Here is a 22,095-nt window from a genome sequence, read left to right as displayed (position 1 = left end):
TGGATGTCTTCAGACTGCAACATCTGATGAAAATGGCATACATAAACAGAGCCTTGTATATCCGAGTTTGTCTTCTGTGGTACCACATTTCTTTCAACAAACTTTTGGCTCTGTTTATGCATGTGATTTTCGTCAAACATATCAGTTCGATATTTGCATTCTGCGACATCCAAAAAAAATTGCATGCATTGCACTCTTATGAATCCTATGTTTCTTGGATGTTCCAGTAGGACATTTGTTGTCGTTTACGACATTTGGTGGATGGAACATCCAACAAAAATCGCATGCATAATTGGAACCTTAGTCTGCTGCACCACGGCAAATATGTTGCTGGAATTTTATTACTCTTCTTGGCTCACTTAACCTTATTGAATGTAGCAATCCGAAGGAAGGTTTTATTTCTTCCCCTTGGCGTAATACTGGTTTTGCACAAGTTGCAATTTACAATGACATTGAACTATTCTTTGATATCAAGATGAATCCAACAAATCACAATATATGTTGAATAGTATCACAAAAAAGTGAAACCGAAATCTGTGTTTGTAAACGTTATAAAAATTTGACAAGTGCATGCTCATGAGAGATGGATATTAATTTGTCACTGCGAAGTTAATGTGCAGTGTTATGAAATAAAATACTAATAATAGATACGTAAATATTTTAATATTATAATTACACAAATCCTTCAGTCCTAAAAGCATATAACTTTCTTCAGTTATTGATGTTTCTCTGCCAACCCTAAATTTTCACATTTAATCTACTGATTTATATGAGTGGCATCCAGAAAGTAAGTTCCAATTAGCAGGGACCTTGATTTTCGCAAACGCGCTAACAGTGTACAATGTTAATTGCTGCAAAGTAGTGTTTATGAATGTGCAGAGATGTCTGGACACATTTTTCACCCATTTAAAATAGCAAAATAATGCGAATATGGCATAAAATGAGAATTTTTGGCATTTTTCACAAATTTTAAAAAATGTACTTAACAACAAAAAATAACCATGAAATCTAACATTCTTGTATTTTTTTTGGCTTATAGAAACAAAATGTGCCATATTTGTGTGCATAGAATGTGCAAGTTTTCCAACATTTTATCCAAGAGAAATCTATAATGCATTATATACATGGAAAAATTCTGAAATACACATTAAATCACATACATATTTCCCACGACTTTTTAACTTTTATCAGAACAATTTGCACCACAGAGCAAAGTGTCGGGGTTCTGACAGGAGATTGAGTGTGTATCTACTGTCACACCGGAGCTGCATCATCAGTATTTGTCGTGCGAGAATTATTTTGAATTACCTAGCTAAGTGGTGCAATTTTTGAAGGGATTGAGTGCACCTACTGCCACACAGACATTTAAAATACCAGTAAAACTGATTAAACTGATTAGTCAGACAATGACAGGAACCAAAAGCCAAATTAAAATACAGAATGAACTCACAGAAAACATACTAGTGAACCAGGGATTGAAACAAGGTGACAGACTTGCTCCTTTACTTTTCAATATGGTTTTAGAATATATAATAAGACAGAAATGACACTATAGTATATAAGACCACTCAGATAATGGCTTACGCAGACGATGTAATTATCATTTCAAGAACAATGGCTGCAGCAGAAGATACATATACTCAATTTGAAAAAAGCAGCTAAAACAGTTGGCCTACAAATAAACTTAAATAAAACCAAAGTGATGATCTAGAGTCGAAAGACCAAGGCATATGATGCAAGAAAAACAATATCAGTAGGTAATGATGATATTGACCTAGTTGAAGATTTTGTATATTTGGGAGCAAAACTACATAGAGATGGAAATGAAAGCTATGAAATCAAAAGAAGAATAAATCAGGGAAAAAAGTTTATTTTTCCCTATTGCCGATATTCAAAACCAGGGAAGTACACAGAGTAACTAAGGTTAAACTATATAAATCTATAATCAGACCAACATTGTACTATGGAAGCAAGAGCTGGACATTCAATAAGAAATCCGAGATGGGCCTGGATGCTTTTGAAAGGAAAATTATGAGATGAATATGGGGACCAGTAAGAGACAGGAATGAATGGAGACTAAGATATAACAATGAATTGTACCATCGAATATCCCACTTTATTAAATTTAAAAGACTAGAGTGGGCAGGACATGTCCAAAGAATGGATGCACATTGCATACCCAAGATAGTGGCTTATAGTACAATAGGAGGTAGAAGATCTGTAGGGAAACCCAGGAGAAGATGGATGGAGACGGTGGAGGAAGATGTGGAAGGAATGAGAAATTGGAGGAGGAAAGCTTGGACAGAGAAGCATGGAGGGGCTCTATTATGGAGGCCAGGGCTCAATATCGGGCTGCAGTGCCATAGGAGAAGAAGAAGAAGAGAAGACTACCACACGGGGTAAAAAGATAAAGTTCTCCCCTGTGCATAGCACCACGCCATGAAGGCATATAGGGGGTGTGGGGGTAACGCCCCACATTTTCTTGATCCGGTCGTAAGTGGGGGTGATGTGATCAGCATCATGCCCCTGACCGCCTTTACCCCCCAGGGTTTACCCCAGGTACCCATGTTATTCGACACTGGGTGGGCGCTGGGGCCGCTTCCAACGTTAGAAAAGTCCCCGGATTTGAACCAGCCGGTTATTTTTATTCCTGAGACACTTGGTTCGGACATCCCCCCCCCCCTCGAAACCTATTTCTAGATACTTGCCTGGCTACAACAACACAAACCTTCCATCTGTCCCTATCCTGGACAAGATCCATCCAATCTTTTCCATCTTTACCAATAGAAATAACTACCAACCCACTTTAGTTGGTTGAAATAGCTGATCAAAGATAGAAAACTGTGGCTCAACCAGTGCCTTACTGAGCTACCAAGCTAATATCTGATTTCACCATAATTTTAACTTCTAGATACTGTATGCATGTTATATCAGTTCATACAGATGTGACAGTTAGTTGATTCTTTGTGCAATTGAGGCAACAATTTCCAACAGATCAAAGTGCTAGAAATTAACCTGATTTGAAGTAAAATAACAGTAGCTAACATTACATATCATGCAAATTTATATCTAATATCTTTAGAAACAGAGGACTAACATTTTAATAATATATATGTATACATTGGAACCCAGATTTTCACTTTCCTGTTCTATACATTCAATCTTCATGGTTGCAATAGATCCAAGTGGTACAAAAATTTTCCACATTTAAATTTATTTAAATTAAGATTCGAGGTTCAATTTTGTACATATATATATATTTATCTATCTTTGTGTGTGTGAGGTAGAGAGTGAGTGAGTGGGTGAGAGAGAGGGAGAGTTAGTGTTTCCTGTAAAAAAGTAATAACCCTAAATCTTCTTCCTGGTTGTAGTATGCACACAGAATTGCAAGTATGAACTCAATAGTGGTTTTCCTAATCTTCAAAAAATTGCCTTTCTTTTCTTAGCTTCATTTGTCATTTACAAGGACAAGTCACATGAAAATCTTAAAAGAACAACACAAATTCAGAGAACAGCACAGAAGTAAATTGCTTCAAAATGGAAACCATCCTTGCTGTTCCATAATTTCTACATAGCAGGAGCTGTCTTAAGGTGCTAGCTTCACCGAAAACCATATGAGAAACATGCTGTCATCAACATTTCAGATGATGAAGGGTGAAACTAGGACTGTTGTGATACCAATAGCAATGTATCAGCATCAGAAACTATAATTTGATACCAGCCAATGCTTTTCCAGGGTCCAGCTATCTTTGGGGTCTCCAACAATGTCCTGCAGTCTAAATCTCATGAAAATTATGCAAAATACATCATTTTAGTTATTAAAATTATGGTAAATGCAAAGTTCTTAAATTATTTTCACAATTGTTGGAACAAATGTATTTTGAAATTATGTGATGATGTAATGTGAAATTATGAATATTTTAAAGCCAAACTTGGATAGATTGATATGATTTAGTTCCAATGGAAAGTTTGTACACCAAAATTTATAAATATTCTCAACTTTTAAAATTGTTGCTATTTTCAAGTATCATTAAGAATGTTGGCATTGCTATTGGCAAAACCTATTGGAATTCACCCTCAATCATTCTAGATGTGACTTTCAGATTCTCACCCTACGTATGTGTGGAAAGTGAAAATTACTATTGCAAAAAAAAAATATTAACATTCAATGTAACTTGTTACTGCTGTTGTTTTATAATAATGCCTTCAAGGCAGGTAGGTGAGTACAATCTGCAGGAATGGTATGCTGCACAGAGACAGAGTTTGTGTGTTACATTATGACAGCATTTTCCGTGCCTATGTGAATGGATATCCAAGTTAAGAACTAAATTTTATTGACTGAAATTGAAATTATGCCGAAAAAAAATTATAAAGTTTTATCACACTTACTTGTGTAAATAGTGTATGGAATGTTTTCATGTGACTTGCCCTTCTCACATAATGCCTGCATGTTAAACCTGCTATTCTATTAAATGTTTTATTTCACAACTTATTGCAGTCATGTTGCTTCCCTCCTGATTCTTTATAAAACAGCTGCACATTTCTATATTTTTACTTCTTGCATGCAATTCATTGCAAATTATTTCAGAATCTATAATATCACTTCAGTTTTTTAATTAATAATAAATAACTGTGTTGCAGCAGAATCTCTTCAGTTAATTTATTGACATAATTCTGATATATTTGTACACTTTCAAATTGCTTTCAATACCCTTTCATGAAATTAGGTACTGTTAAATCTAAATGGTAATTGTTTTCATTTTACTCAGAAGCCCCTTGAAACTGGAGAATTCCAGTTTACATTAGATGTAAGTTGTTTCAATATGAAGTAGCTATGTTTACTTTCTTATTGCAGTTTATCATTTTGCGACACTGATGCTTCAAAGAAACAGAGAAGAGAAGACATTTTGAAGAAGTCACATGAATTAACAGGTTCCCTTCTGGAACTTAAATATGTCATAAGAAGCCTGTGGTATAATATACACCTAGCTGCGTAAGAATTATTATTATTTTTTTTTTACTAAATACCTTTGGGCACACATTCTTTTATTCATGATAAAATCTGACTTACCTTGAGGCCAGAAAATTATAAGACAGCATGAAACAATTTAAAAACTCAATTCCAAGCCTTTCTGGGTACAAAGTAAGTCTGATTTTTTTCATAATTGTTCCTGCACATGATGGAAGATGTTTTTTTTTTAAATATATTTATTTAATTGATTTTTGGAATGGTGATGATTATGGCAAGCAAGCCTTACACTTGAGATACAATCATTTAATTAACCATTAATGCTATGTTGATATGTTACAATTTTTAAAAAATTCAATTTATATGTGTTTTAAGACAATTGGTGAAAAAGCAGAAAAGACGTCAAGGGAAGAGGACAATTTAATATTTCTTGTGACTGGTGAAACTGAAAGAAGGCTTGGGACAGAAGTTCTTGCAGGCAGTATTGAAGTAATTAAGCAAGACATTGATTGGTTTGTTTTATTTTATTTAGCGTGTCTGCCACTTTTAGCTAATTGCAAAGATGGGGATGAAATTGATGAAAGGACAATCACAAACCCCCAACAGAGGATATACTAGCTGAGTCCAAACTCCAGAGCCTCATTAGTCCACAAGAATCCAAGATTGCACTACGTGGAAGAGAGGTTGACATCTGGGTGCTTAGGCCAAAGAAACCCATTACACCCATGAATAAGCAAGAGAAGAAAGTGGCAAATATCCATTATAGATCATGCAGGACAGGCAGTCACAGTTGGTGCAAATGGTGTAGATTGAGAAATGAATGAAGCAAGACAAGACTGCAAATCATGACCTACAGATGAATAAAAGCCGATTGAATTGTCGTACAGGGAAGGAATTATCTGTGGTTATTACTAAACTTCTCATCCAGCTATGCAGCTGGAATAGTTGAGAGTAAACATATAACCAGCACAGTGGCCAATTGGGAGATACCATCCATACCTACTGCAGAGAATATTCTGCACTCAACTATGCACCAAACACTGGGATTCTCACCCACCACAAAATGTATAGATTAGATTGCCTGTTCACTGTGTTAAAACCCAAAATATCAAGAACTCTCATAGTCGAAAGCTTTAAAGAAGCTCTTCATTATTTGTGGTCAGGAATGCTTTATGATAATTCATAAAGATGTTTGTGCAGGAAATTATAAAGGCAGAAGGAATTGAAGGAAAGCCTGCTGGTTCAAATGCAACATAGTACAATGAAACAGAGATCCCTTCCTTGATGTTAAATCTGAAATCAACCAAATTATACCTGAAAAATGGAATCTCTGATAATAAGCTTGATATTCTCATCCTCATTATGTATTATATTCACATGGATACCACTGCAAATTAGTAATTGTAAAGTGATTCATTTATAATTTATATAGTTTTAATTATATTAATAAATATGTAAATTTCTTTGTGTTAGCATTCATTGATTAATGGTGTAATTTTCTTTTAAGTTTCGTATTAATTGTTTAACACTATATGTATGATTGGTACCTTATCAGTGTGCAATGTTGGTATTTTATGGTATTTATAAAACTTGTGTATCCATCTCTAGCATAAGCAAAGTGCAGTGTATTATTAAACCGAAAACATGATTTTTTTAGAAGATGCATGTGAATGATTGTAAGGCAACAATTTAATTTGATTTTGGAATTGCAACTACAGGAATAATTATATCATTGTGAAGTGCTGCTTGGAGAAATCATGGAACATCAAGTTTATTTTGTACTTGCAAGGATTTGGGAATTAAAATTAATTCAACTTTTTTCCTCAAAGCTTCTTGATGGGAGATATTCTTTATTAAAATGCTTTTATCGTTTCATTTTTCATTATTTTGAGAAAAGATGTTCTTATTCTCTTGATAGTAAGTGCATGTTCAGCACCATCTTTGCTAATGACTTAAGCTCGGGCACGTGACTCTTAACTGAAATGATAAAATGAAGTTTCACCATTTCCCTCTACATGTTTTTGTATAGATATTTGTCCATCTAGTTTCAGATGATTCTGTCTTGCAAAAGCATCCATAACTAAAATTCAAACCAGTTTAATAGCAATAAGCACCTCTCTGATGACGTAGTGGTAATGTTGTCACCTTGTAATCAAAGGATCCCGGGTTTGATACCCAGTGGAGGCACATGGCACGGTAGTTTAGATGCCACTTGAAACTAGTTCTAGTCCTGATTACCCTTTCTGTGCATAATGTGGACTTAAAACACCAATTCAAACAAACAAATAGCAATAAGTCACTTGAAATATGTTTTCCTTAGTTCTTTTTAATAAATATTCCTCATACATACAAATATTTTGAAAATATTTAACAAATATCATATTATGTACCAAATAATAAAACAAAGGCTTCAGAGTGTACAACTTTATCAAAATTTCCTAGCACATTGAAATTATAATTTTTGAAGAAAATTTTCACAACTTAATGAAGAACTCACTTTGGCTCATAGAACGCTCAGCAGTGTTTCATGGAGTCCAACTCTGCAATATTAAAATCAACAATGAAATTTATAAAATAACTGGAGCTGATTGCCACAGGATCTTCTATTAACCGTTATGTAAAAAGGAACATGCCACTTGGCAATATTTTTGATTTTCATTTAGTTTATGTTCAGTTTTTCTGTTGTATTTATGAAGCTAATTGTTTGGGAAAAGTTCATTTATTATTTGGGTGACCAGTACTTTCAATATTAACCTAAACTTTCTGGGATAAAAAGAGTTTAAATTCAGGTAAGTGGAAGGAAATATCTATGGTATTTGCGAAAGACACCATACCAATATTTATTTGAATCTCTCCTCTGGTTTTCATGTTGTTAGCAACCATAGTTAAGGTTGTGCCATTTTGAATCACTTGTAGTACACTCGCATTCAAATACAGTGGCACACTCTATTATTAAACAAAAATAATCACATACCAGTACAGTGATTTTTCGATGAGGAGAGGGGGGATCCTTTTTTCACTTGTTGCGTCAAAAATTTCCTTTTTCATGAAGGCAACTTTTGAATTATATCATTGATTTTTCAACTATACTTTTGTAACATACATAGGAAAAATAGTATGGAGTTGTTGTACCATCAGTTGTTTCATTAATGAGTTAAAATAATACATACTTTAAAATTTTAATTGTGGGGAAAATGTACCTTTTTTTTTTTTTTTTTTTTTTTTTTTTTTTTTTTTTTTTTTTTTTTTTTCCTTCTTACAATGTCAATATTCACATCTAGTGAAAATGTTGGCATAAATTGTATTTGTGGCTTTGAAATATTTAAATACTCCTTAACATTATTTAATTAGTAGAGAACAAGAGCAGCATGCACTTGTAACAAATTCTGTTCCATGTTGTTAACATATTTGTACTGTTTTCAGTAATCCAAGGAACCCAAATTTGCACTTTTGGGCAGATGCCCAAAACACTACAGAAGATGGAAACCCTGGAGCAACAGAGAAGGAAGAACTAGAGATTTTTAGCTCTGTGTGTGGAGACAACAACAGGACACCACAAAATAATTTGGAAGATAATGCTGAAAGTAAGTACCATGAAACTACAATACATTTTTTAACCTTTAGCGTCTGAATGGTCAATATTTCGACTACCACTTGTGTACCCATTTAGGGCAGAAGGTTGATATTTCGACCAGCAGTGCATGGCAGCAATTATTGCACCATTTCTGTCTTTTTTTTTATCTTTAGTATTCATATGAAGGTATGACATACTTAAATTACAAAACAATATATCCATTTTTGCTACTGTTAACAAGCAAAGTTTGAAAAAGTCCTTATATTCTTTTTGTTTGCCTTCATTACTGCCATATTATTATGAGATAGATTTATAAAAGTGGCTATTTTTTTTTTTTGGAAAATTGAAATTCTACAAGCAATAATGAGTAAAAAGCAACATTTTAAGCAATGTCCGACAATTAAGGATTCAGAGGGAATGTGGAACAAAGGTCTGATTGCCAAAATTTGCCCCGACCATGTGTTAGCACACGGCAGCAATTAATGCACCATTTCTTGAAAATACACTGCATTTCTGTTGTCTTTTTTTTTCAGCTTGATTTAACTGCAGTAATTCAGTCAATTAAGTATGATTTTATCCATGTACACTTCGCAACATCTTATTTGACCACCCCAAAAGAATTCTAAGTCCCGAAATCGTAAACTTAGCAACATTGCACTTTGGCTCCAAGTGAGTGTAGCCAACTTTGAGTAGGTCCTTCCACTAGACGAAAAACGCTGTGGTGAGAGGTTTTCAATTTAACACTTTCCATGAACTATAAACCGCTATTATAATACACAGTCAAACAGAAATAATAAATTGGAAAAAGAACCTTGAGGGATATTTACGATTCTGCTTGCTCGACATGAAATTTTGGGAGTTTGAAACACTGAATAGAATATTTCTCCACCTGAAGGAAATTGCCATCAAGTTTGTGCAGAAAGAAGCAAATTTGTGAGGAGTTTATGTGACATTTTATTTACAATACCTTGCATAATATCGAACATTTCTCAAAAACATGTGATTTACACGACTTGTCGAGAAAATGTGCTTGAAACACAGGAAGGTGGGAGTCTTCATAAACGTCAACATGTTTTTAAGGGTATTACGTCATTAAGTTAACGTAGAGCAGTTGGTTAGGCGATACTCTCCTTATTTTTCGTCAAGCGTGAAAGCTCGCCGGTTCAAATCCCACCCTCTCCTCTTTATTTTTTTTTGTTTGCTGAACAGATACCGTTGATATTAGAATATTTATAAAATGAATCCGATGCACACTTCACCTTAGAAGTTGGAGATTTCCAGGATTTAAAGTTAAAACTTTTCTTTTTAGTTATTGTTCATATGTTGTGTTAACACACACATCATGATTAATTCACAAATCACATATATGTATTCAGGATTCAAAATGTAATGTTATTTAACACTGTAACGATGGCTACAATGACTATACGTTATTGTCGGATCGGATCTATTGGACCCGGGGAAATATTATACTTTTTTTCAGGCGTTCAAATTTTCTAATATATGTCAATGACTGAAAATAATGTTTCAGGTTATTTATTAATGACATTTAACCATTTACATGTTTCTAATATGTAACATGTGTCACAAAAGAACTTTAAACATTGAATAACATATGTTATAAAGAAACCCTTGAGTTTTGAGTATAATAGTTTTTTTACATTTGAAACATTTTTATCATACGTCCAGTTATCATTAATGATTTTTAATAATTTACATATTTTTATTATCTATTTTTGTTAAAAATAACTTACAACATCGATTTACGTGTTACATAGAACACGTAAATGCTGAGTACAAACGCTTGTATACATTTCGAGCACACTGTTCTTGTTTTCCGATCGAGTTTTGATGGACAAATATGACACCTCCTTCTGGATTGCTTCTGTACACCTTGCTCTTCATTTGAACACCCATTGGCTAGCTCATCCATTACTAATTTGTCACTGAGCTCCTTTCCCAAGTACTGCAAGAACCTTCTACGTCTACCCGATTTATCTCCCAATTCATACGGATGCACTGTTTGGTACAAAACAAATGCATTTAGTGCACTAAAGTCGATCATGTCATGAAATATAACCCATGGCCTTCTCCGAGCTTTTCGTTTCACACTGTAGTTTCGTACCATTTTGTGTTATTTTAGCTGTGCTATGGACCGTCGTTTTACGGCTGTTCATGGAACATAGAAAGTTGAATCACCACCTTGTTCTTCTTGGGGCAATATGATGCTATCATTAGATTATCTTGAAATCCAAACAAAGTGGAGCAACACACTCGCTGTTTTGTGGCAGTAAACTCTGGCGGCAGTTCTCCTTTGTTCTTTCGCATTGTGCCGACCTGAGTAAGTTTTTTGTCAAGTAGATCCCTTGCAAGAGATACACTCGTGAAGAAATCATGGCACGTGATGTTTCTTCCACTACCTTCGATTTCCTTCACTAAGTCCTTCACTACTCTCTCTACTTGATTCTTCTCCCTAGTAACTCCAGCTTTCTTTCCTTTGTAGATTTGAGCCTTCAAAACATAAGCTGTTTGAGAATCACAAATCAGCCACAGCTTGATCCCGTATTTACCAGATTTCGACGGAATGCACTGTCTAAAAGGCCATCGCCCTCTAAAATTGACCAGTTGTTCGTATACAGTCATAATGCAATCAGGAATGTACACGTCTCAGAGGTAAACATCTCTTATAGGTTAGAGCTTATCTGGAGACTAGACGAGAGACCTAAGCTTTCGTGCATTTGGTATGCGAGCCATTTTATTTCTTCAATTATGCACAAGAACTCGTGGAACGAACAAATTCGTCGTTCAAACTACACAGATGCTCTGAACCAAACAAAGTGTGCATGCAGATTCGTTCAGAAAGTTCCGGAAAATTGCGGCACTTGTGCTTTGAAACCAACAAACTCAAATAACCAACAATGGTTATGCAGGCTATTGTCGACAAACAAACAAATCCTTTTTTGCAGTATCCGTCTGCAACTTAGGATATTTGTTTTTCCTGGGTAAACTGAACAGGCAAAGGGTACTGTATACGATTTCAATTGATTGATTTGTTTTATTTAACTTCGCGGTTTGTGCCTCGTGGCCAATTTGCGAAGATGGAGATCAGTGATGAAATGATGAAAATTGATGAATGGACATTTACAAAGAATCTTGCCCAAGGGGGATTCAAACCCAGGACCATTGACGTGGCTGTGCTATGTGCTAACCACTCAGCCACGGGGTCCAGGAATACGCTATCTCTGTGACTATCCTTGAAAAGTCATAGAGGCGAAGAGGGATATTTCTGCAGTAGAAATAAATAGGCCTATATATTTAAAAATTAAAATCGGGCCTAAAGGACCCGTCCGTCCGCAACGCGAGTAATACATTTTCTGACCAAACTTAAAAAATAATCAAAGATTACAATAAATGATTTCAAAGGCCTTCGAAATTGACGAAAAGTCACGGAAGGAGAACACATTCATTTGCAGCATTAAAAAATTAAACAGGTATAAAAATTGAAACCGGGCCTAAAAGACCCGTCCGTCGTTACAGTGTTAAGTTATGTATTGTTTGTTCTTCACTGACACCTAAAATATTAATTATTTGATTTCGATATACTAAAAAAAGATATACAGTTATGTTAAGTAGTGATGTAGTGCAGTACTGTAACGAATTAGAGCGTTTAATGAGTTCAGATTGCTAAGATTGGTAATTTTATGTCCGTTCCTTCGTAATGACTGTTTTCAATCCCCTCACCACCATCTTACCATTCGTCTAAAACTAATAGTAAATCGCTAATTAATATAACTAATTTGTTATTGCGACGAAGGCCGATTCGGTAAGAAACTACTAATAAGTATTTATATAGTGAGTGACAAACAAAAAATTCAAAACCTCATAATGATCGTTAATTCCTCATTGCTTTGTATCTAAAATGTTTGTCTTCTTTGAACAGAAAGTACGAGTATCAGATATAACAAACTTTCCGCACTAACTTTGCAATATTCGAAACCACCATTACAGACTTACCTCCATGTAACTTGATTCTGCGCATTCCACGTGGCATGTGACTTCCTCCTATCATCGAAATAACTTCCTCTTACTATTTCCTTTCCCTTCGTGAAATACAGAGACCAATGTTAACTTCTTAGCACGGTGGATAAACTTTACATCCAACGATAAACTCCTGAAAAAAAGCCTGCCTAGGTGGAGAATCGAACCTACGACCTCCCTCGTGAATATGAAGCAAGCTACCTCTTCTCCAGATAGCTCATGTTAAAATTTGCTACCAGTTTGAAGAAACCAATTCACACATAATGTCATATCTATAATTTCCCCATGGCAATTTTCATGAGGAAACGAATTCAGATAAAATCGAGAATCGCTGAAAGGGAAAAATTATGAACATATCTATTGGCAATTTGTACATTGTGTAAAAATTCCGTGTTTTGAACAAGCAATCGTTTAGTTACAAATTATGTTGTTGTTTGTTTAAAGTAGGCACGGGAGAGTGAAAAGGAGTCATTTGAACCAGACCCCGTTTGACAAGAAACTTCAGCTTTTTTCCAAAGACTGTATGAAAAGAGAGAGGAAATGGATATTCAACGTATGAAATATAAAACATGTTTGAAATTAAAACAATGGAAACCTTGAAAGATAATACTAACGAACTTCAAATTATGAAAAACATATTTTTCGTGGTGGAAAACTCCAAGTCATTTTCGAAATATGAACTTGATTTTTTCTGTATTATCAAGTGGAGATATGGGACGATACGATCCCTCAGCAAGAGAATTTTAAGTAAGCTACCTCCAACTTTTTCAATGGTCATAATTACTAATTAGGGTCCAGAAGTTGATGAAAAATCAACTTTTTTTCTGACCCTTAAAAACAATGCTAAACCTGATATCATGTCAGTTTCCCTTCAGTTAGAGCCGGAAAACACTTTCTATTTTACATTTTGTTTTTGCATTTTTCGGCCTTTTTTGGCTTTTAGTTTATTTGTCAGTATTTTTAACAGTTTTTGTTGCATTTTCACTTATTTTTTAGGTTTATTTTTCTCCTCCCCTGTTGTTTCGTGCATTTTAAAAGCATTTACTAGTAAAACTTACATATTTAGATGTCTTGACATGGTCCTTTTAGCAAATTCACCATGAATCGAAAATACGGTCAATGGAAAAGCATAATATGATTCTTAACTGAAATGTTTGGCAATGGATTAAAATACTTTGTGTGAAGATCTACTTTGAGGTTCTTTTTCTGGACACTATTATCGCTTTAATCTGTAGTTTTAAAGTAAAATTAGTCACAATATTAAATGCAATTACACTCTGGTGTACGCGAAGCAGAACTGTATTTTCGAATGCTGGCCGATTACAGTATCATAGAAGGCCCACTCTGAAAGAAGATGAATTGGTTGATTTGGTGTTTTAAGTCAACTTTAGGCATAGTAAGGCTAATCGGGACTGGACCTACAGTTTAAAGTGGTATCCGAACCAAGTGCATAAAATAACGTGAACCGTGTGGTGTAGGGGGATCGTTTGCTTATGGAATGGAAGGTCATGGGTTCAAACTTACTTCTTTGCAAAATCTTTTTCGGGAAGTAAACCGCTTTGGACGAGAATGCTTATCTACGTTTCATGGATATTTCCGTTGATATTTATGCGATTTATGTCCAGCATTTCCGGATGCAGAAAGTTGACATGTAAGTTCTTAATATGTGTTAACTTATAACAGCTGAATGAAAGGAAAAGTATTTCCTAAAATCCTGCCAATCACTGAAAGATTAAAGACATTAGTAGAAGCATTACTTGAGGCATGCACAGTGGTGACGATTATGGAGTGTGGAGGGGCAGTTGCCCTCGCACTATGCTAAACCTTATCTACCAAGGGAAAGAAACTGTCCTTGCCCTCCCCCCTCCCCCCACCTTGCCCCATTAGTTTTGAAACCCAATCGCCGCCACTGAGGATGCATCGCATAAATATTTACAGTAATATCATATAATATTATATTACGTTATTCGAACACTTCGTACTCGGTAAATAATAAGGAAAGGGTGGGATTTGAACCTACAATGTTTCGATCTTGACGAAAACAGAAAAAAAACGAAAGTGCTGTCATCTAACCAACAACTCCAGGAGATTTGCTAACAGAAAGCTCAGTAAAGCACGTTAATCTCAGTGTGCCGGAGTTTCGAACCATTTTTCGCCAAGAACCAAGGAAAAGACACACTTTGCAAAATCGTGTGGTGTTGTGCAAGGTATCTTTACTAAAGATTTCTCATAAAATCATCATAAATTTGCCTTCTTGCATTCAAATGTGACCGCAATTCTTTCCAGGTGGATGAGAACCTGTTCAGTGTTTCACAATGCACATTAATTTCCCTATTTTCAAATTCAGCAGGAAGAATCTTGAAATATTTTCAACATTCATATTTCCACTTAACAATTTTTGTCTACTCATATATTTTATTACTGCTTTAGGGTATCTTTACTTTATGGAATGTGAAAGAATGAAAAAAAAATCACAAGAGCGTTTTCATTCAGGAAGAAGAAATGTTGCAAAGTTGGCTACTCTTAGTTGGTTCTGAAGCACTATGGTGCCAAATTTACGAATTCCGGACTTTGAAATTTTTCAGGGCGGTCAAATAAGATGTTGCGAAGTGTACCATATTCACCACATAATTGTCACATCATGCCATCAGATAATGAAACCAATGAAAGCGGTGCAGAATCTTCAGACACAGATTAACATTTTGTAAATCCGTACTTTGCAAAACTGTAGTAAATTTTCTCAAATGTAATATTTCATCTACAATACACAAATCAATAACAACTACAGTGAAACCCCGATTTTACATTTTTCAGATAAAAAACGTAAAATGCGGGAAACATAAATAGGAGGAAAGCATGAGGGAGGGGCTAACTCAAATGTAACTAAGGTGTGACAAGCAGAATCGATTTCTAGGTACACAAAGTTTCAGAATGAAATATCTCACCATGAAAAAAGCTATATCATGGCAGAATATAAGGGAAACATGTATGCAATATTTGTATATTGTTTTGGGTCATGATGAACGTTTTTACTGCGAGCAAACGCACATCAAGCAATTGTTCATGTCTTGTTCTGAAAATGATTTCGTTTGAAAGTTAATCTGGAAAATGCTGATAATGTGTAGTATCCTAGAGAAAGCGAAGTTTTGATTTGTTAGTTAGATTGTTAAGATGGAAACTTAAACATTTTTTTTTAAATGAAAAGGAACATCAAGTCAAAAATAGTGGAAAACTTTGTTATTTCAATGTTCAAGGCACAAAAAAAGTCAAGTTTGAATTATCCAAATTTTTTAAACTAGCGTCTGTTTTTCAGTTGGAAATACATAAATCAAGAGTATAAATTACACCAATAATGGATGTTTTAAACTTGAGTATGTGCAGCAGCTCGCAGATACAGATTCTAACAGTAGTAAGATGTTGGCACCATTTATCCTGTATAGTTATACAACCCATTACATGTAGGATGACAAAAAGAAGCCCCTCTCATAGATCATGTTGTTGGAAGGAAATAAAACATAAGGTTATCACAAAAAAAGTTGTTTTTTTATGGCCCTCCCCAATATCTTCCGCAGAATTCTTACAGTTCTACTTCCCGAGCAACATGTTTGTATAGAAAGAAAGGAAAGGAGAACAATCTCTATAAACTCGTAGGATCTTCACAGCAGTTACACTGGCACCAGCAAAGTCTGAAGATAATCCAGTACAAATGATGTGATATGTAGATGAGTTGTCTGTTACAGGATTAACTGATGGAATTTCTGTACCTTTCATGGCACCGGAGTGGGCTATAAAACTATCCCACCTCCATTTATTTCTCAGCTCTGAGTTTCGTTCTGGGTCAGCTGTTTATAATTCAACAGTTTTATATATCCCCCCCTCCCGTTGCAGTGAGCAGTCGAATGTAACTTCTTCCTCAACTTGCATTGTTATCTGCCCTGAAAAAGGAAAGACTCAATTTGCGATCTGTTTGCATCAAATGTAGATAACGCTCAAAGCAGCAAATTTAGTGCTACATGTTTTGTTTGCCGAGGGCGCATTAAAATATTGTCAAACGTGATAATCACTACTCAGGCAGCTGCTAGCCAATTCTTAAAAAAAGCTGAAGAACCATTCAGTGTTCTCTTTGTTACGAAATGCAGTGGAACTGCCCCCACCTCCAAGTGCCTTCTCCCACTCTTCCTAGTTGTTTACATTGTAGGCAGCCTTGCAGAGGGCTAGCGAAGATATCAGTTTACGATCTTTTCCTTTCGTTCAGCAGTGACTCATCCACTAATCACGCAAAGAACAGTGCTTGTGCTATCATTTTTTTAAATTTCTTTTCGAATTTGTTAGTAGATTCATCGTCCGAGGCTTGTAACTTCTGGGTTGTAACGATTCCATTGAAAATCTATGGGATTGTTACAACCCAGAAGTATCCGTGACTGTACAATACTAAAAATTGCGCCACCACCATATTGAAAGTTTGATTACATCAAGGGCATATCATCATTTGCTATTATGTTAATTTACAAATTCACGGTCTTTAGTTGTCCTCTATAGGGCTTTGATTATCTGAAACAGCATTCCTTTCTCATAAAATGATACATGGATCCAAAAACATGTTTTTTTGAAAATGGTTACAGGAAACTGTCAGTTACAAGGCCAATAGTTGCTCACTCTTGCAAGAAAATGCCAAAACGAGAGTTCAGAGGTAGACAGATGGGCCAGACTTCCATGCTCCATGCATCCGTACATCTGTATTGTGGAATATTCCTGTGATCTTATATCATATTTCACTCGTATAGCACTGATGAATGAATGCCCGACCCTGTGGCCGAGTGGTTAGCACATCGCGCTGCGATGCCAAGGGTCCCGGGTTCGAATCCCGGTTGGGCTTGGTTGTTTGTGAATGTCCATTCATCAATTTCATCATTTCATCACTCATCCCCATCTTCGAAAATTAGCCAAGAGGCACAAAACGCGAAGTAAAATAAACTAAATCAAATCAAATCAAAATCAAGCACTGGTGAATGTTTCTAAAGTGGTGCCTTCAGCAATGAAAGTACTTGACCTGCCACACACTAACACCATGGTGAAACAGTCCTCTAAGGCCCACAACAGCTTTTTATTGGGTGACGCCTGTTCAGCGCATCGCTGTTTTCTGGCTTTCGAGACCAGAGCCTGCTGCTACACCTTTTCACGTAGCTCCCCAATTGTCCTCATGAATCTAAGGTCAATGTTGAAATTTTTGATGCAGTGGTAGGAATTTATGACACCTGCCCCAGCCCGACAGAAAGAGGGTCCTCTTTGTTCCTTGTGAAATTTCCGCCACTTGCCTTCTTTTCCCCACCAGGAACGCAGATAGATAATAAGACAAATCTGGAGAATTTATTCTACTGTATTTCATTCTGAAACATGGTACATTTTAACTTCTATGATTCCACTTTATACGTTTTCTTATTACCCGTTCTTTGTAAAATGAGATGCTCAGGAACATGGAGAGAGGTGGGGCTTCAAGGGATGTGAACAACCCACCTGTAAACAATGAAACTAGATTTCATTATGAATTTTTAAGGGTGAATGTTTCCTTGTTTTGCAATTGCTGTTAGTGGAGTGAGTATTTGTATTTTTGTTATGTAACATCACATTTCTGTTACTTTTAGCTATTTGGAATGATATAATTATCAGTGATGATTAGATGAAACTCATTAAGGAACAATCACAAAGAACACCCATGCCATTCTCAAACTCTACAAAATATAACATGCTCAGCCACTGAGATAACACTAATGGATTGATTTTGTAATTGCTATAACCAAATAATACCCACTTACATGAAGATTTTGCACACACAAGAGATGTACTATGTAGAATTTTCATTGGAAAATGCAGGCTCAACCAGGACTGGAACCTGGGTCTCTGAATACCATGGCATTTCTCTACCACTGAGGTACTGAGCTGGCTTCACTTGATTTTTCGCTGTGTGTGAAATCAGCAAAGCCAAGCTGGCTTAGTTTCTCAGCAGTATAAGTGACCTGGGTTCGAGTCCTGGTTGCCCTGCATTTTTCACTGAAAATTCTATGAGATATTTGCTAAGTATGACAGAGCAAGTGTCATGTTACAGTAAAATTGGTTTACGTATGTTCTCACATATTGTACAGTCATGGACATTTCTGGGTTGTAACGATTCCATTTAATGTAAATGGGATGATTACAACCCAGAAGTGTGTGTGACTGTAGTAAATTCTTGAACGATACGAAGAGCCTCGGTCTCTTCTCGATTTTACATATACATGTATTTTTCTCGGTCTCGTCTCTATTGTTCTCATTCTGATTTTTACAAGGATGCCTTGGTTCAATGAGACAAAACCTAGACTTGTCTCGTTTCCATCGCTCTTTAGTGGCAGCTCTAGGGAAAACTAACGGAGGGGGAGGGTCGGAAAAATGTTGTAATGGGGCAGTCAAACACAAGTATACGAGCACGCATTTACGATATCGGTTTATCAGTAAAATTACCGATTCTTAAATATTAATAATATCTTATTTAGTGCGAAATTCTGCCATTTTGTTATAATTTTAATGGGTAATCTCCATGCCATACTTTTTAAAAAGTAAATGTCGAAATATGCAACTTCTTTTGCACTGCAATCACCTGGAAACAAACATTTATTAAGGAGGTCAATGAACTATTCAGGTTCTTCAAGGACCATTCGGAATTTTATATCGGATCAGTAGAATATTAGTTATCGGTATTAGTAAAGTTTATATCTGTACTTTAATGGTATCAGCTTTCCTAAGAAAAATATAATTCTTCATATTTAGGCAAAGTTCCTCATGCATACACCACCGTGCCATAAAGGCACATGTCCTTCATATTTAGCTCTTTTTAATTCATGAAATGTGCCCTATGTTGTACTGTTTCTGGTGGCCTTTTCAAATATTGAGAGAGAGGGATAATATAAATGACAAAAATAAATGTTTCGAATAAGATTAACGTTTTTGCAAAATAAAACTGGCATTATAAAAAAATATTTTTTGTGACTATTGCAAACAATGAAAGTCACTTAGCGAAGTGCAATTCTCCTATTTGTATGTGCTTTCTCAATAACAAGAAGAGCCTGGCATCCAGCATTCTGTTGCGAGCAAATCTTTTCAAATGTTTCAAACATGAAAAGGTTTTTTCATATGCTGCACTGGAAGTTGGGATCATTACATAGATTCAGTACCTTTCCCAGAATTTTCAAAAGGATTAAGAGGGAGGGGGGTATGTATACTTTTTTTTCAGTAATCAGTCATCCTTTTGCAACTTTTTCTGCCTTGAACATTATTTTTTTAGGAACACTGGGCCAGAGAGGGGGATGGCCCCCACCAACCAACCCCCCTCCCCAACTTGGGCATGCCACTGCATAGATTACAGCTAATTTGTGAACCTTGTGAAATGCCAATTTATACACTTTGCTAGAAAATCGATTAAATCCATTGTGCACTACTTTGGCTTCACCTTCATCCTAACCCTGAAGAGTATTAGGCAAAATCTGCATTTCAGCTTTCAGGGCAATGATAGCACAAGACAAAAAATTGCAAAAAAAGGTACAGTCATCTCATAATTGAAGAAATGTACTAATTCTGGTTTTAAAAAAAAAGCACTCTTCTCTTTATAAACAGAATTTTATATGAAACATCTGTCAAGTTCAGCAAAAATTTTAGCCAAGATGATGAACACAAAACAACCACTTCAAAGGACAAAGAAACATACATGCATGCTTTGCACGTAATTTTATCCCACTACTCAGCCCTGATTTTAGAAATTCGGTTCGGACACATGACCATGATGTAATAAAGCCATAATTTTAAATTGCTTTGAATATCAGCAGGGGACAAGATGCGAAATTGTGGTATCTACATCTTGTAATCAAGGGGGTCCCGGGTTCGATAGTCGATAGTGGTTTGAATACCACTTTAAACTATAGGTCCAGTGCCGATTAGCCTATGTGCATAAAGTGAACGTAAAATGAAATAAAATCTGACCTCTAGGTCAATCGCGAGAAGATGATGGAATGAAAAAAACAACCAGGTTGGCAATGTAACCTTAAACAAGATTCTCATAATTAACTTTTGCGAGTCAGGTTGATGGAAAAGTGATAGCATGCAGAAGACACCACTTAGAAAAATGTAAATAGCCATATTCTTAGAAGTGAAGACTCTTATTATTCTGTATTTCATTAAAAGTACCCATTTATACACCTGAATGAAGACAAGAAAAACAGCAGCAAACTCGTGAACCAAAGTGAAGTCATTTTTATTGATGGTTCAGTCATTTGTTTTCTCCACTCGCTTCCCCTTCTCTTGTGACTCCCATGTTGCCATATGTATAATTCCGCTACCTTGCTTCGTTGTCAAGGTTTTCCTCCTTGCTAATCATAAAATATGATGATGACATGTTGAAGCATGCTGCACAGGATTGCATGGTCAACAGAAGATTGCATCGCCTACGCCCTCTCCCCTGCAAATTCAGTGCCAGATGTGTTTCTTGTTGCTTCTATTCAATTATGTTATTTGGACCAGAGGGAAATTTCCCTTTTGTGCACCAAAAATTTTCCTTATCGAAAATTATTTACAACTTAGCTCGCGATGTTTTCTAGAGTTTGACAAAAGGGGGAAAAAGCGAGGGGAGTGATTCAAGATTTATGAATTAAAGTAATACGGTAAATTAAACCCTTTAGGTAAAATACTTAACTCCATGTTACGTAAGGCTTCCACGTTCTTATCGACGTCCCAGGTGTACGGGAAAAGAAAGTCGTCCGGTCCATTGCTAATTCTTTCGGCCAAGATTTTCTTGCTCATGTGCGCACACAGGCTCCTTTCCTTTGGCTTCTAAAAAAAACAACCAGTTCTGAATACCTTCTTCAAAACTAACAAAAACCGCAGAATAAGTAAAAGAAAAGTGACCTCCTTCCTTCTCATACAACAGCTCATTATCCGCCACTGGTGTGCATGGTAAAGTGATAATTGCAGAATTCAGGTCCCCCTTTCTTGTTTGAATGCAGCTGTCTGGATAGGAAATATTGCCTGTATTATTGTCTGTTGCATGGTAAAACGTAATGCAAGGATCTTTTTTTTTTTCACACTGCTGATAAAAAGTTTGGTCTTCAACTGCGTTATCGTTAAAATGAGGATGATTTCCCCTGCTGCTCTAACTTCCAGCGGGTCTCATTGTGTTTATGCTGCAGCTGGCGCCAGTGTTTAGTCTACCGTCTGGAAAGTTGTCTTGCCCATAATGGCAATGACTCATCCAGTGGGAAGCTTCATTGTTTTGAATCAAAGCTGTTTTGATTTGACCAAATTCGATCTCCAGAAAGAGAAACAAGAGGCTTTTCTTCAGAACCATTAGCCTGCTGCTGTTAAAAAAAAAAAAACACCGCAATGCTCAATGTAGGAACAGGAGATGTAAAGTTTTGACGGAGCAAGTGTTTAGACTTCCAGAATACTCCTGAATCCTACAATAAATTGTAGATTAATCTGAAAATCGTAAAGC

The 22,095-nt window shown here is 35.8% G+C and overlaps 1 protein-coding gene across 8 annotated transcripts in view; it reads left to right on the top strand.

Moving 5' to 3' along the window:
* LOC145984152 (uncharacterized) overlaps positions 1 to 22,095 on the top strand; it is a 233,421-nt gene that overhangs the window by 186,291 nt on the left and 25,035 nt on the right. For 7 of the 8 annotated variants that reach the window (XM_083117627.1, XM_083117624.1, XM_083117621.1 and 4 more), the window contains 2 exons: positions 4,856 to 4,993; positions 8,393 to 8,553. In XM_083117627.1, coding sequence (XP_082973753.1) covers positions 4,856 to 4,993; positions 8,393 to 8,553 — 299 coding nt within the window. The remainder of the gene's footprint in view (positions 1 to 4,855; positions 4,994 to 8,392; positions 8,554 to 22,095) is intronic. The other variant, XM_083117626.1, reaches the window with a different exon arrangement.

Source organism: Lepisma saccharinum, chromosome 2 (assembly GCF_977018435.1).
Source record: "Lepisma saccharinum chromosome 2, izLepSacc3.1, whole genome shotgun sequence".
Taxonomy (NCBI): Eukaryota; Metazoa; Arthropoda; class Insecta; order Zygentoma; family Lepismatidae; genus Lepisma; species Lepisma saccharinum.
Note: the sequence above shows the minus strand (reverse complement) of the source record. Positions and strands in the feature narration are given on the sequence as shown.